Genomic DNA, 16,018 nt, shown 5'->3' on the forward strand with positions numbered 1-16,018 from the left:
TGGCCAAAACAAGTCAAGTAAATTGAGAATGACAAAAAATCCCCAAATATATCATTTTGAAGAGGTTTATGCCAAAAATTATACATCCGTCATTTGAATAAGTATCTAGTGCACCCTTTTACCCAAATTTAGGTCATTTGGTTTTAAAACCAGGGTACAGGAGCGAGCCAAAGGTGTACGTTTTTGGTAATAAAATGGCCAAATAATCGGATACCAAAGCATTTTGTTGTACTGTATGCCTAAAGTGTTGATGCATCCATCTGCGCATATGTGTATGGCACTCCTATACTAAATTTCAGATCATTTGGTTTTAAAACCAGGGTACAGGAGCCAAAAGTGTCCTTTTTTGGTCAAAAAATGAACAAAAAATCGAAAAAATAAGCATTTTGTTGCACTGTACACCAAAAGTGTTATTGAATTTATATGGGGGGATTATCAAGGCACATCTCTGTCAAATTTCAGCTCATTCGGTTGTAATACCAAGGTACAGGAGTCAAAAGTGTCCTTTTTTGGTCAAAAAATGAACAAAAAATAGCATTTTGTTGTACTGTACACCAAAAGTGTTATTGAATTTATATGGGGGGATTATCAAGGCACATCTGTGTCAAATTTCAGCTCATTCGGTTGTAATACCAAGGTACAGGAGCCAAAAGTGTCCTTTTTTGGTCAAAAAATGACCAAAAAATAGCATTTTGTTGTACTGTACACCAAAAGTGTTATTGAATTTATATGGGGGGATTATCAAGGCACATCTGTGTCAAATTTCAGCTCATTCGGTTGTAATACCAACGTACAGGAGCCAAAAGTGTCCTTTTTTGGTCAAAAATTGGCCAAAAAATCGCAAAAATAAGCATTTTGTTGTACTGTACACCAAAAGTGTTATTGACTTTATATGGGGGCATTATCAAGGCACATCTGTGTCGAATTTCAGCTCATTTGGTTGTAATACCAGGGTACAGGGGCCAAAATATACAGTTTTGGTCTAAAATTGACCAAAAAACCTTAATAAAACCTCTTAAGAGACAGATATGAAAAAATTGGAAAAATCACCCGAGGGTATTAGCCCACTCTACCATTGTGCCAAATTTCAGGTCATTCGGTTTACGAACGACGGAGATGAATCACTTTGAAAATTTGACAGGAGAAAGAAAGAAAGAAAGAAGAAAGAAAGAAACATTACGAATACAATATATTTCACCATACTATGTATGGCTGAAATATAAATACTTGATATTCAAAATCATAGTCTTTCTCTCACTTTTATTTGAACATTTAAAATTCTCCAATATCTCTTGAACTTCAATATTTTTTCTATCTAATGTCTGAACCCTCCTATCTATTTGTAGAGTTTGCACCCAACTCAGCTATGCTACACAGTCTCATATAAGCACTCCTCCCATCCACATTCTTGACCAACTTTCTACCAAATGATGTTGTCCAAATCCTATCCCATCCTTCAGCACTGTGCCATGCTGTAGTGTGGGTGCTCAGTGAGAGGAGATTATTATTGAGGTGACTACAGAAGTCAGCTTGTCCTTACCGACGATGAAGGGTACAGGAGCATTGATGACATCAGCGAGGTCCAGAGGACAGAGGGGGATGTATGGACACGGCCAATGGAGGGGGAACAATATCTGATAGAAAACCAAAATCACATGTCAGCAAAACTAATGCATACTTTCAATGTGGTGACAACATGTTTGAAAGTAACAAAACTGTCAAAGATATTGGTAAATCTAAATCTTTCATCTAAATCCCTCAAATTTTCAATCTATAGGAAAACCCCTAAAATTTCATTCAACTGCGATGGGGGGATTTACAAACTACTAATAACCCCTGTTTTGCTGTTAACATATTCTAAGAAATCAGATCCTCAGTCACCCTTAAAAAGACTAGATCATTAAAGTTAAAATTTGGTGAGTCCAGTCCTTGTGATGTAAAAGAGGCTTGTTCATGTTGTTGATTTTGCATATATTTGTGCATATCAACACAGAATGAAGTAAGTTTCTATTTCATTAGCCTGAGTATCAGCCTGGTTAGTTAACCCCCTCACTAACCATTGTATACGGTTGTATAGGAGCCCCGGTAAACTAACCAGGCTAATACTCAGGCTATTACTTCATAACTATGGCACACTGAACTGACCAGTTGTAGTGCCTCTGCCACGCTGGTGAGAACGGCAGGTCGTAGGGAGTGCAGGAGGATCTTGTTCTCCAACAGGGCAAACAACAGCAGGTTCATGGCATTGTCTGGGCCCAGGTTGGTCAGCAGGGCTGTCAGGGAGGCACCACTACACAACAAAGGGCACAGTTAGCATTAGGGCTGCATCACTATACATAACATTAGGCAAATAGCCTTGGCTACAGGTCTTATCTATATGATTCAACAAAGTAGTTTTCAATGATGGCAGAACAGGTATGATTAACTTGGACGTTTGGTATCTCATACAAAAAAACTACTCTCATTATAGGATCTCAAGTATGAGACAGCAGTGATTTCAATGTCCATACAATGTTTCCATCTGATTTTTTTAATGTAGTAGAACTACAGAAGAAGTGTATAATTGAGTGTAATTTTGATTGGGTACAGTACCGACAGATTGACATTGTGTAGTTTGAACCTGTACCTTTAAGATTTCCATTATACTGTACTGGTGCTCATTACTGGTGCACATGTTACTGCCCCTGTCACAACAATCTCTTACGGCCAAGTTTAGTTTAGGACCTTACCTGAGGGGCAGGGGAGAATGGTGAGGCTGCATCAGCAACAGGGAGTCAACAGCACCCATCTATCAACAAGAAAAAAAAACAAGGAGTCATCATACATTTAGCTGCCCACTTTCTTTTTAGTTTTTGGAATGTTTCATTTATGCACTTGTTGAAACAGTCCAGTTTTGCATGGGAATGGATGGGAGTACTGCAAATGCATTTTGTAGGGATTAAATTCAATGTTAATGAGAAAATGAGTGTTTGCGGTGCTCTACAGTTCTGGGAAACACTATAGCCCCATGCTTTATAGTGATGGAAACAATGTCTACATGAACCAAGAACACAAAACAACAAAAATCTAATGAATTAAAGTATCCTACATTTTCTTCCAAACGTTGACTTTTTAGTATGCATTTTCTCAAGTTTTCTTTAGAGTTCTTTTAGCAGGTTGCCACTTCAGACACTCCTGGTATGGAAAACATTGCAGTATAGATTGAGTTTTCACCTGTACGAGTATTCTTGGTCGCTGGGGCGATGGGAACGGGACGTCATGCATGAAGTGCGAGATGTGTCTCTCTAAGGGCACAGCGTGCGGACCTGACACAGACAACCTGTACAGGTAGGTCAGAAACTTTCGAAACGCATCAAAGAACGGCCAATGAGACATCAGGGAGATGCACTTGTTGGTGTGGATGGTCTTGGTTTGCCTGTCTAGTTCAGTCTGATAGTTTAGTGTCTTGCGCTGTTCCTCTGTGAGTTTCTCTGGAGGATAGCTCTCGTAAAACGACACCGCAGCACCGTAAACCTGTCAGAAAAGAAGACAATATAGATATTGGGGCTTACAAGCAATATAACATAAGAACCGTGTAAGTCAGATTCTAAGTCTATTATAGTATTAGGGGACCGTGCCCTTCTTGGCTACAAACCTTACATACCGGTACGACTCAGGGCTGTCTCCAACTTTGAATTTTTTCCATCTGACTCATTGTTTGGGAGCCCATGTTTCATTGTTAAATCTGTCATTTTACGTTTACATAGAATAAACTTTCATTCAATTCATGTCATGAAGTACAAATCATTGGGATGGATGGGTAGCAAATTTCCCTTCCAGAACAGATGTACAGATCCAGGACACAGCCCTGATTACAGCTATGATTTATAGACCACCAAAAGATATCTATTGATGTTGACATGACATGCAACACAAACATACCTTATCAGCATCCACGTTGGTTAACACAAATGTGGAGAACACAGGGAGTGGGTGCTTGGCATCCATTGGCCAACACTCTATCGTGGCACCCATGGGAAGGCAGAAGATGGGAACTTGCTCCGGCAGGGGGAAACTCTCATAATCTTCCATGGGATACCTCCCTATCAAGCCTGTGCACAAGAGAAAAATCAAGGAAATCAGAGAAAGTAGACTTTACCCTCTCTGAACTCCCATAACTTTACATGGGATATTTTCCCATCAAGCCTGTACACAAGGGCAGAATATAAAACAGGACAATCAGACAAAGCAGTCTTTAAGCCCCTCTGACAACCTACCAGAACTGCACTGTCTCCCTCTAGCAGAACATACTGAAACCACAGTGTAGAATAAAACACAAACAAGCCCAAAACAATTATCTTTCTCTCCCATGGTAGTTAAGACTTAAGTAAACATACAATGCTGACAGTGACACTTCATTTGTTCACTTGTTCATCCATTCATCCATTTATTCATTCAGATTGGAATGGGAAAAAAGTAAGCTGTGAAGTAAGGATAGGGAGCTCCATACCTGCTTTGTAAGATATGTAGTTCATCTTGGCCATGGACTTCTTGTAACAGAGAAAGACATCAGAGCCAACCTGTTGGAGGAATGTTATCAAACAACTAGTCAGATAATCTAGGAAATACATGGACTTTTGCTCTACAAATGGCTAATAAACTGGGAGATGTACCAATTACATGTACCAAGTACTTAATACCAGATCAGAAAAGAACAAGAAATACTCATGCCTTTAGAAGCAATATCAATCTAAAACTAATGTTAAAAAAAGTCACATTTCCCAATAACTATAATATATCATATACATGTATAATAGAGTGGAACTTCTTGCTATCAAATAATGTAGCAGCATCCTCATTTGATAGTTATATTTAGTATTTTGTAGCTTTTAACAATGCTTCCAAAAATTAGGTGTGAAAGGTGGTTCAGTATGGTATAACCAGCTGCTGCAGCATAGTGTGCCTGCGAAGCTTGTACGTTACTCAGAAAGGCAGATCCACAGACTATACAGATACAGAACTTTACAACTCAAAAATAAACTTGGCACAACTTACCATGCCCTTGTTAAGGTTCTTGTCTATCTGACAGAATGCATGGGGCGGGGTCTCGCCCTTGTTGGTAAGTATTACACAGATATCCGTGACCGCTAAGGAATTGTGGGCAGCATTTTCCGAGGCTCTTCTGGTGGTGATATAAGTTCTGTGTCCCCCTAGGGGAGCCTTGTTATTTACATTGGCAGGCCGGCCGTAGGGTGTGCTATGTATGATCTCACAACCGGCCATGACTCGTTCTTTGCCTTCATATAGAACTCTGAAAAGAAGATGGATAAGTTATTATCATCGATAGATCATGGAACATACACACTCTATCCTATCAAAGTGTTTATGGCACCAATAACACAAAAGTACAACATTTTCTGATTGCATTCAGTAATGACAGAATCATTCCTGAACACAGACATTTGCAAAAATCATACAACTATTTTACCGTTGAGTGGTTCAAATGTGGTTGTCTACATGATACAGCTGCCGGTAGATAAACCTGTATTTCTATATACTGTATTCCATATACTATGAAACATGTCCCTGGTAGATTGGGCCATGTACCAATCTTTTTAAGAGCGAATGTCTGTAAGGGTCAAACAATGGTGGCACCGGTCAAAAAATAGATTTGGCTCCTTTTTTGCACAGTGATAGTACTTGGTACACAACCCCTCAAAATAGCTTTCTTTTTTCTCAGAACCCCTCGTTGCCATGGCAACAGGCCAAAGAAGTTTGGGGGCCATTTTGCCGGATTTGGGCATGTCAAAAACATGAAAATTTGCCAACTTTAGGGCACTATCACTGAACAATGCTTTAACTAAACAACAAAGGCAGAATATGCTGATCAGAGCAATGCCTAAACTTGTACGAAATAGCAGTAAAGTTAATCTCCTGTAAATTCTAAGGCCCTGGGCAGCCTGAATACAATACACTGTTTTCAGGTTGTAAAGAATCTGAAATTTTGCCCAACTTCAAAGCACTGAAAGTCCATAAGTATAAAATATTTTCGATTGCAATTTACTACAAATAATAACCCACTATAGGGCTATTACATGAATGCTAGCAAAGTTTGGGTTCTTGTTTTGTTGCTACGCAATCGTCCATCGAAGTGGGTCAAATTTCATGATTTTGAAATTATGTCATTTTGTGCTCTCTTTAAACAATCATAAGTCCCATATCAAAGTTGCTCTGCAATTAAAATTCTCATGGATTATAAACCAATGTATTGTCTATCAAATGCATGTTTGTAAAGTTCGGGTTCTTGTTTCGTTGCTACGTAATTGTCCTTTAAAGTGGGTCAATTTTCATGATTTTGATAAAATACCTTATTTTGCATCATCTTCGAACAATCATAACTCACAAGCCAAAATTGTTCTGTAACAAGAATTTACCTGAAATGTAAACCAAGATATTGTTTCTCAAGGCCATGCTTGTAGAGTTTGGGTTCTTGTTTTGTTGCTAAGCAATTGTCCGTTAAAGTGGGTCAATTTTCATGATTTTGATGATATATCATTTTGTGCTCTCTTTGAACTGTCATAAGTTGCAAAGTAAATTTGTTCTGAAATTGAAATTAAGAAGGAATACAAAGGAATATATTGTCTATCAAATGCATGTTTGGACAGTTCAAGTTCGGGTATTCTAACAGTGAATGTACATGTCCCTGAAAGTAGGTCGTATTCCACTGACTTTTCCACAAATCATGTTCTTGACAACAGTGATACACATGTCACAGTCTTTGTTTTTATAGAACCGATGTAACAATGTGCTATCACCAAAACAAAACATTTGTAGGGATTATATACTACACAAAGTCATATTTATGTTTAATGTCAGATTAATCCACTCTGAACTTTCAAACATTCTGCTAGTTTTACTGCTAAGCATGATGTATGACTACAGTCTTAAACATGTTTGCATCCCCACAATATGACTCTCGAAGACTTATATAGCTTATACAATGTATACACATATTTGGAACGAATATCATAAATCTCTGTGCATCTTTCTTTTCACGGTAGCATTCATGTGAAAACATGCGTTTTTCAGTTTCTGCTATTCAATGGACCATACTCGTTTTAAGCAAGGGCAAGAACGAACCTAGTAGGTACTCTTGAGGTTTGCCTGAAATGCCAACTCCTGGCGGCGATTGAAGTTTGTCTGCTAGTCTGTCTGTGGGGAAATTAGCTTGACAGGCTAACGTCAAAATACGGCAGAGGATGATGAAGGTCAGCATCTTGACCTAACTCTGTTCGAATCTATCAACAGTATAGATAAAAATGAAGCAACGAATGACGTTTATCTACGACTTCCTTTCTGGGAGACACATATGGCTCGTTCTCATTTAAATGTCGAAATGCTGTCGCCTGACTATACGCCTTGATATGGAGAAAAATATAGACAACATCACTGGTTCCTTCATTTTTCCACAACCCCATTAATGTTTTACAAAAGATGCACAACAATATTCGAATAGGTTTATGGGTTAGACGATTATTATAGCCACGGGTGGGATTTCATACCCTAAAAAATGGCTGTCGCCTGAGAAGAAACGAAGAATTCAAATAGTAGCCAAAAATGTAACAATTAAGTTCCCAGAATGATTGTTCGGCAGGTGAAACCAGCTACCCAGGCCCTATGCCCGATCAAGTCAGATCGCTCCTGTCACTGATCCTGGAGGCTGTGTGAGGTGGTTTATGCCTGTCGCCAGATTCTGTAACAAACGTTGCCACAACTAGTACGATGGTTGCCATGGTTATATTATGCACGTATAAGATTAGAAATGGCCGTTTTTGTGACGCTATACAGTTTTTCTGGCTTTCTAAAGAAACAAGAAAGGGTTGTTGACTGTCATTTGTATCCCACCTTGCTCAACAAAATGTTGTACAGAAATGACTGTAACAAACGTTACCATCGTTCGATGCTGTCTAAGCTTTCTATTTGACCAGGTGTAAAAAAGCTGCCCACTTTTCAAATGTCCCTAGGGACATCCACTTATACCTAAATGATGTAGTCAATAAGGTAAGTCCATTCGAAGATCACAGGGTAAAGTCTACTGTTGTAACAAACGTTACCGGCCCTGTAATGCATTACCAATGGGACCGAAAATAATAAGTTGCCATTTTTTGGCTACGGTTAAAAGAGCAATTTTCCCATACAACCAAGTAGTTTTCAGTGAAAATAAAGCCGATTTATTTTTTCGACCAAAAAAATGCCATTTTCGACATTTCAATGAGAACGAGTGATATAAGCTTGCAATATAGCAAGGAAATTGAACTTTACGAACTAACATTCCTAAATCTGATTTGCGATCACCAATAATTGATTGCCTTTGGAAGTCCATATTTGTGGCAAAAATTCAAGAATACCGAAGTTCATGTCCTTGCTGAAAATAAGTATGTTAGCAGAAGTTGAAAACACACATGTTTTTCACATTACTGTGAAAAGAAAGATGCACAGAGATTTATGATATTTGTTCCAATGTAGAAATAAGTCGTCATATTGTGGGGATGCAAACATGTTTAAGACTGTAGTCATACGTACTGCTTAGCTTTAAAACTAGCAAAGTGTTTAAAAGTTCAGAATGGATTAATCTGACATTAAACATAAATATGACTTTGTGTAGAATATAATCCCTACAAATGTTGTTTTTTTCATGGTGATAGCACATTGCTACATCGGTTCTATAAAAACAAAGACGGTGTATCACTGTTGTCAAGAACATGATTTGTGGGAAAGTCAGTGGAATACGACCTACTTTCAGGGACATGTACATTCACTGTTAGAATACCCGAACTTGAACTGTCCAAACATGCATTTGATAGACAATATATTCCTTTGTATTCCTTCTAATTTCAATTTCAGAACAAATTTACTTTGCAACTTTTGACAGTTCAAAGAGAGCACAAAATGATATATCATCAAAATCATGAAAATTGACCCACTTTAACGGACAATTTCTTAGCAACAAAACAAGAACCCAAACTTTACAAGCATGACCTTGAGAAACAATATCTTGGTTTACATTTCAGGTAAATTCTAGTTACAGAACAATTTTGGCTTGCCGCTTGTGAGTTATGATTGTTCGAAGATGATGCAAAATAAGATATTTTAGCAAAATCATGAAAATTGACCCACTTTAAAGGACAATTACGTAGCAACGAAACAAGAACCCGAACTTTACAAACATGCATTTGATAGACAATACATTGGTTTATAATCCATGTGAATTTTAATTGCAGAGCAACTTTGATATGGGACATATGATTGTTTAAAGAGAGCACAAAATGACATATTGTCAAAATCATGAAATTTGACCCACTTCGATGGACGATTGCGTAGCAACAAAACAAGAACCCAAACTTTGCTAGCATTCATCTAATAGCCCTATAGTAGGTTATTATTTGTAGTAAATTGCAATCGAAAATATTTTATACTTATGGACTGTCAGTGCTTTGAAGTTGGGCAAAATTTCAGATTCTTTACAACCTGAAAACAGTGTATTGTATTCAGGCTGCCCAGGGCCTTAGAATTTACAGGAGATTAACTTTACTGCTATTTCATACAAGTTTAGGCATTGCTCTGATCAGCATATTCTGCCTTTGTTGTTTAGTTAAAGCATTGTTCAGTGATAGTGCCCTAAAGTTGGCAAATTTTCAAGTTTTTGACATGCCCAAATCCGGCAAAATGGCCCCCAAACTTCTTTGGCCTGTTGCCATGGCAACGAGGGGTTCTGAGAAAAAAGAAAGCTATTTTGAGGGGTTGTGTACCAAGTACTATCACTGTGCAAAAAATGAGCCAAATCTATTTTTTGACCGGTGCCACCATTGTTTGACCCTTACAGACATTCGCTCTTAAGTACTGTAAATGTATTTAAGTTCGCGGGGATTTAATTTCGCGGTAGCCGGAAAAAGGACTTTTCGCGGTGGATTTAAGTTCGCGGTAACACAATACACTGCAATCTAATATCATAATAGAAAAATGTTGGCGGTGGTTTTAAATTCGCGGTGAAGTGGTCACCGCAAAAACCGCGAACATTAATCCACCTCGAACATTTCTGCATTTACAGTACTGCATAAGATATTCTGTATTCCTCATAGATTACGCTGTCCCTTGAACCCTACTTGGCCATAACTCACTTCTGTATAATACCTACCCTATATCTGTGAGCGGTGGTTTATCCCGTCCTCTTCTATAACACAGGTGTATGGGTGAAGTCCGCAGGCTTCCATGGTTCAAGTCCGCGGGGAAGCCAAACGGCGTATGTTCTATACACGTGAACCCCTGCGGGGCCGTCTCTCCCTGTCCGCGGTGGATCACGGCAAGTTCAACGATTGGGTCTTGCGGCGCAATAGTTCTGTGGGAGTTGTCGATTTCTTCTACAAGCGTCTTGGACGTCTCTTTAAGTCCGGCAACCACAAAATACTCCACCACTCGCTGGTTTCTCTCCTCCATCTTAGTTCTATTACCTCACTGACTTTCTCTCAAAAGGAAAACAGGTCTGAAAAGGACATGAAGAAAACATTTTATTCACTCAGGATAAATACTTAATTCAACAATACTATAACAGATATAAATACACAATTGTACACACAAGTAACATATATACATAACAGAAGCATAACAGAAACAAGGAAATTCCACCACTCATTTGCATACTACTTCAAATTTGATAAACAAAAGATCCCAGGCAAATAATCGACCACATCAACATGCTTGGGAATCTAGAACACTGGACCTAAATCCAATCATCACATTTAGAAAACATACCAAAACAATTACACCTGAACAACAATCAAATCTTGAAACCTGATACATTTGTAGGCCTACTTATCACTAAATACCACTAGATGGAAGACCAGTTTTCACAGCACAGATGCAAGAAAAAAAACACTAAAGAAGTAAAGTACACTAACTTATTTGCTTTTAACTCTTAACTATAAACTTCTTTCCTAAAACATATAATTTTCAAATTTAATATGAAGGATCTGGCTCAGTTTTAGTGTTTAATGCCTGTTTTGGCAGCATTTACTAAGTTTTTTCAGTAGTGTACCTTTATAACTCTTTGATGAAAAGGAAAGACAGCTTAAATTAAAGACAGCATAAATTAAAGACAGCTTAAGAAAATTTAATACTTGAAAAAATTAGTAACACCCTGACTTCAATCCTATTTGCTTGGATATAATTCTATCTTACACCCCCATTCCACTAGAGGCTGTAACCACTCAGTATCCATTGAGCAACTGCTGAGCAACCAGAGATTTAACAGATCGCTTGAGAGAAATGAATTTCACAAGGCCAATTATGAAATAAAGGGTTGCAGAAATCTAATTTTGGTTGGTACATACGGTAACCTAAATCACTGTCTAGTATAGTGGAAAGTAGTCCTTACCTGGCTGTCAGACCTTTGAACATTGAAACAGGTGTAGCAAACAGCCAATCCTGACCAATACTGCAATAGGTCACCATAGATTTGTGTGACTATTGCCTTCAGTCAAGACTATAAGACATCCACACACAAAAATGTCTCCAGCATGCTGATTCTGCCAACAACAAGGCAACCTAACTGCTGTTACTTTATCTACAGGAAACACACTGACCACAAGCCTACACCACCTGGCAGGAAGTGTTTTGAGGGCGGAACGACTGAGCACATGGACTCTTACCTTCCTCATTATTATGAACAAAATTTGGCTAAAAAAAAGCAACTGTAATTACTGGTATTGTTCCCCTTCTTGATAGTGTTAAGTGTAAAAACAAATGCTGTTACAAACATGCTTGAAGGCACAAACATGTACTATGTGCTAATGTATGAGACTATAACATCATAATATGACACAGAACATACATGAGTCAATCTAGGGGATCCTACCTCTCATGGTTGTAGTTGTAGTAAGTTGTAGTTGCATTGAATTTTTTTATCACAACGGGTCCTTAGAAAGTTGATCTAGTCTAAAGCCATAATAATCTAATTTGTTGAATCCTTGATTTAAAAAAAACCTACACTGAAAAATTAACAGACCAGGGGGAAGTGATACACATACTATGGTCTGGGGGAAAGAATACTGTCAGATGTAGCTAACTTTGTGTTTTTTTTCTTGGCCCACCTTTTTTATTGTGACCTCTTCCTGATCAAAAAGATTTAGCTTGGCCGACAAAAAGTCTACTTGTGCCATATGCATGGACTACCTTGCATTCAGCAAGTTGCAGTCTAGACCAGCTCACTTGCAAATATTTGTTCTATCAGATGACAGAGTGTGAGCTAGGGGTCATTAACAATACCAAAGGTGTTATTATAATCAGTAACATTTTAACAGTTACACTGACCGATTGAAGCAGCATTGTTTGTTACCAACTGGAGTCTTAAAGTATAGCTTTATCTATTATCTATTATTATTTTTGACAAATATGGGTGAATTACATGTTGATACACTTGAATTTCTAACGACAACCCATCCAAAGGGTAAGCGTGTCAATCATCAGGACACGCAAAGTTAAACAATGACTCACATGTTTGGTTTAAGTTTTAGCGGGAAATTCAGTTGATGTCAACACTTAACTGAATTTCCTGCTATAACACTGTTGAATTTCTCACTAAATTAGCAGTTTGATACAACATTACTTTGGACTTAATCTGATAATGAATTGGAGAAAGGTAGAGAAATTGATTGATGTTTGACATCAGATTAGTTATCATAAAGTAAATCCAGAGCAAAAGTTATACCCAAAGACATATTCCAAGTGCATGAACATGGTACACAGGAGACATGCATGTAACAATGTACTATAGAAATTAAGAAAGGTATCCGCATCTGTATATATCATATGTGATTGTAAATTGCAACATTAACCAAACAAGGGATGTTTGATCAAAGTTTTAATAAGAAAACAAATAAAGGATGATGTAACATGCATTGGCATAATACCGGTAGTAAGACTTATACCGGTAGATTAAAAATACTGGAACTTAAAGAGATCTACACATGCAACAATAGTCATTTCTGAGCTGTGCACACTTCAGACATCTAGGTGTCCAATACATCATTTACAAAGCATTGATAACAATGCATTCGAAGACAACAAGGCGAAAAGTTTTCAGTATCTTTTTCGGGGTAGGCAGCTCGTCGTGGGACGAACACACTGTCACATTCATTGCCAAATTTATAGATCATAATTACACATGCTCACGGCACAAGACGAACATGATTCAACAACAATCTTGAATTTCTGTTGGTGACCTACAACTCATGTAAAAGTGTGAAGAATCGTTGCATAATAGCACGGATCTACGACTGAATGGGCAAAATTGAACGTACGCAGTCATTTTCCCGCCATTTTTATATCTACGCTAGCAGTGAAGTGTTACGTCATAGCAGTTGTGACGGACAGAAGTTAAATGAAAATTCTTGACAGTATACGTCCGTTTTCTCATGACATTTTGTATGCTCATGCAGGTTTATGTTTTATGCATTTACTAACAGAAAAGGAAGGAACATCAGAGGATGTATAAATGTACATAGCGGCAGTTAATTGTGCCGTGTTTCTTCCTACCGGTATTTTTTACCCCCTCCCAACCACTCGTCCGTTCGCTGTGTAATTCCGCGGCGTGTTACAATTACAATATTACGCTTTTAGCAGGACAAGAGTGGCAGAAAAGCTACACAGAAGAAGTGGCAAGGGTAACCTATAACAGCAACATGTAACTGGAGAAAATGATGCCTCGACAATTTGTCAAATCAGTATGGCTAGAGAAATCGTCGTAAACGTACCGGTATTATGATAATAGATGTTACCATATGTCCTCATAGACATTTCACAATTTTGGATAATTCGTTATTCAGGTGCAATATACATTGCAACATACTGTATTATTACTTAAGTTTAGGAATTCTTCTTGCTGCCTTATAAGACAATTTGTAATTGTATGCCAAAGAGTGAAAGACATACAATTTCGCTGTTTGCCATTGTCCAACAACCAGAAATTTTCACAATGCTTGTTTTGCTTGAGTCACTGTGAAATTTTACTCCTAAAATTGGTGCCAAACAAACAGGATTAAACAGGACTGCTGTAACGCCGCCTCTTTCTTTCCTACAACAAAATTAAGTTCCTGCAAGCTCTACTGAATTTCAGGTATCATTGACCTAATTATTTTTATCCTAGCTACATTAATCAGCTCAGACTGAGAGAATACATGCTAAATCCTACACACACCTAGACCCTGCCCAGGGCCTGGCATCTTTTTCAGACACCTTGTTGACTCAGCCAGCCCACTCATGACATACCATGTGATACAACAAGTAAGTTGAAAAACTCACATTCAAAAGATTTTCACATCTCTATGTATGTGTACCTAGCCTTGCTGCTTTAATATTTTACCAACAGGCTTTTAGCTAGCAATGCGTACGGGCGTACAATGTACGCCCTTTAATAAAAATATCACAAAATGTACGCCCTGTTTTTTGGATGTACGGCTTCTGTACGCCCTTCTTTTCCCCCGGAAAGTTCGCTCAAAGTTCAAAATTCGCCGATTCCGGGCCGAGCGCCGAGCACCGAGCCGCCATTTTGGGTGATTCTACCTCAAGTCTCGCACCAACTCACATCTCGCGAATCGCGAGAGTCGCACCCCATTGGCCATTTCGGCGTGACGTAGCGCGCCCGGGCGCCATTATTGGTGGAATATCTGATATCCCCGCTGTTTTCGCGGGAAAAATCACGCAGGGAAGCGTAAAAACTTTGATTTGTTTACGAAAACTCGTCGAATGCCTGAAGTCATTGGTGATAAGTACATGTATAGGATTGTTTTGGAGGTTTTTTTTGCTTGTTTGTCGGTGGAATGTGGGAAAAACAACAGCTAATGTGACGATGACATACTGGGGAGGGGGGCGGTTTCGGCACTGAATTCGTAGAAAATGTTGAACGGAGGTCGCGATTTTTTCACGGTAACTTGAGATATTACTTTTGTTGCAGTCTTTATTTTCAAAATATTGATACATGGATGTTGTTTGTTGAGAAAATTTCGCTTAATTTGCCCTTGGAGCACATCTTTTCTGCTATATATTTTCGATGAATTAAATGTTTGTACACATATTTTTCTGTACTGTGTAAAGTTAACGCTGATGTTACAGGCTACAAGTAACTTTTCAGTGCATTTATTTTCAGCTATGTTCTTAACAGAGTAGATACACAAAAGAAATATAAGATGTACCTGGCAGTCCTGGCTACACTTTCTCCTCTGTTGGTTTGCAGATTTTCTTGTAGACTTCTTTAGCTTGCTGTTGTTATATATGTAACATCACCTTTAGCAGTGAGGTTAATTTACTCTCTCTGATTGTATGTATTAACTCATGAAACATTATATTGTAAGGAATCAGTGTTATATTACTTGAAAATTACCTCATGTATTCTTTAAGCCATACCCACCTCTAATCAAGAACACATACCCCCCATTCTCAGGACAAAAGTAGTAATGCAGCAAAGACAAATATTTGGCTATATTCTACTTCAAAATGCAGGAAATAGCATTTCAGAGGCTTTAAATTTAAAAATTTTCCGGGGGAGGATACCCCCGGACCCCCCTACAATGCTCGCGCCTTCGGCGCTCGTCGCGCGGCTCCGCCGCGCAGTGCGGAGAGTACAACACATTACAGATGTACACCCTAAAAAAAATTCCTAGCTAAAAGCCTGTTTACCAACGTCACAGTGCTAGGATTTATACTGTACAAAATTAAACAGAAAACAAAGGTGAAGAAAATTCTAAAAGTCCTATAATCAAAGTACATGTATATATGATATGATCCTTTCGATAATAAGGGAATCATTTTCCTTGGTTGTAAATAAAATTATTACTCTAAATATTTTCACCATCAAGTTCATGAATATAGTTATCAGTACAGCATCCAAAAAATGTTCCTTATCAGAGAAATCTTGGGATGGGGTATCCTGTTCTCTTTGTAAACCAAGATGTATAAATATATTCTCTTCTGCAATTTCAAAAACTTT

The 16,018-nt window shown here is 38.2% G+C and overlaps 1 protein-coding gene across 1 annotated transcript in view; it reads right to left on the reverse strand.

Moving 5' to 3' along the window:
• The window catches only part of LOC118406390 (C-myc promoter-binding protein-like), a gene marked incomplete at its 3' end in the record, with an annotated part of 41,086 nt that overhangs the window by 18,562 nt on the left and 6,506 nt on the right, over positions 1 to 16,018 (reverse strand). The window contains 8 exon segments of the mRNA XM_035806417.1: positions 1,541 to 1,634; positions 2,146 to 2,290; positions 2,730 to 2,788; positions 3,214 to 3,513; positions 3,922 to 4,091; positions 4,490 to 4,559; positions 5,035 to 5,290; positions 10,175 to 10,519. Coding sequence (XP_035662310.1) covers positions 1,541 to 1,634; positions 2,146 to 2,290; positions 2,730 to 2,788; positions 3,214 to 3,513; positions 3,922 to 4,091; positions 4,490 to 4,559; positions 5,035 to 5,290; positions 10,175 to 10,473 — 1,393 coding nt within the window.

Source organism: Branchiostoma floridae, chromosome 19, assembly GCF_000003815.2.
Source record: "Branchiostoma floridae strain S238N-H82 chromosome 19, Bfl_VNyyK, whole genome shotgun sequence".
In the NCBI taxonomy this organism is placed as follows: Eukaryota; Metazoa; Chordata; class Leptocardii; order Amphioxiformes; family Branchiostomatidae; genus Branchiostoma; species Branchiostoma floridae.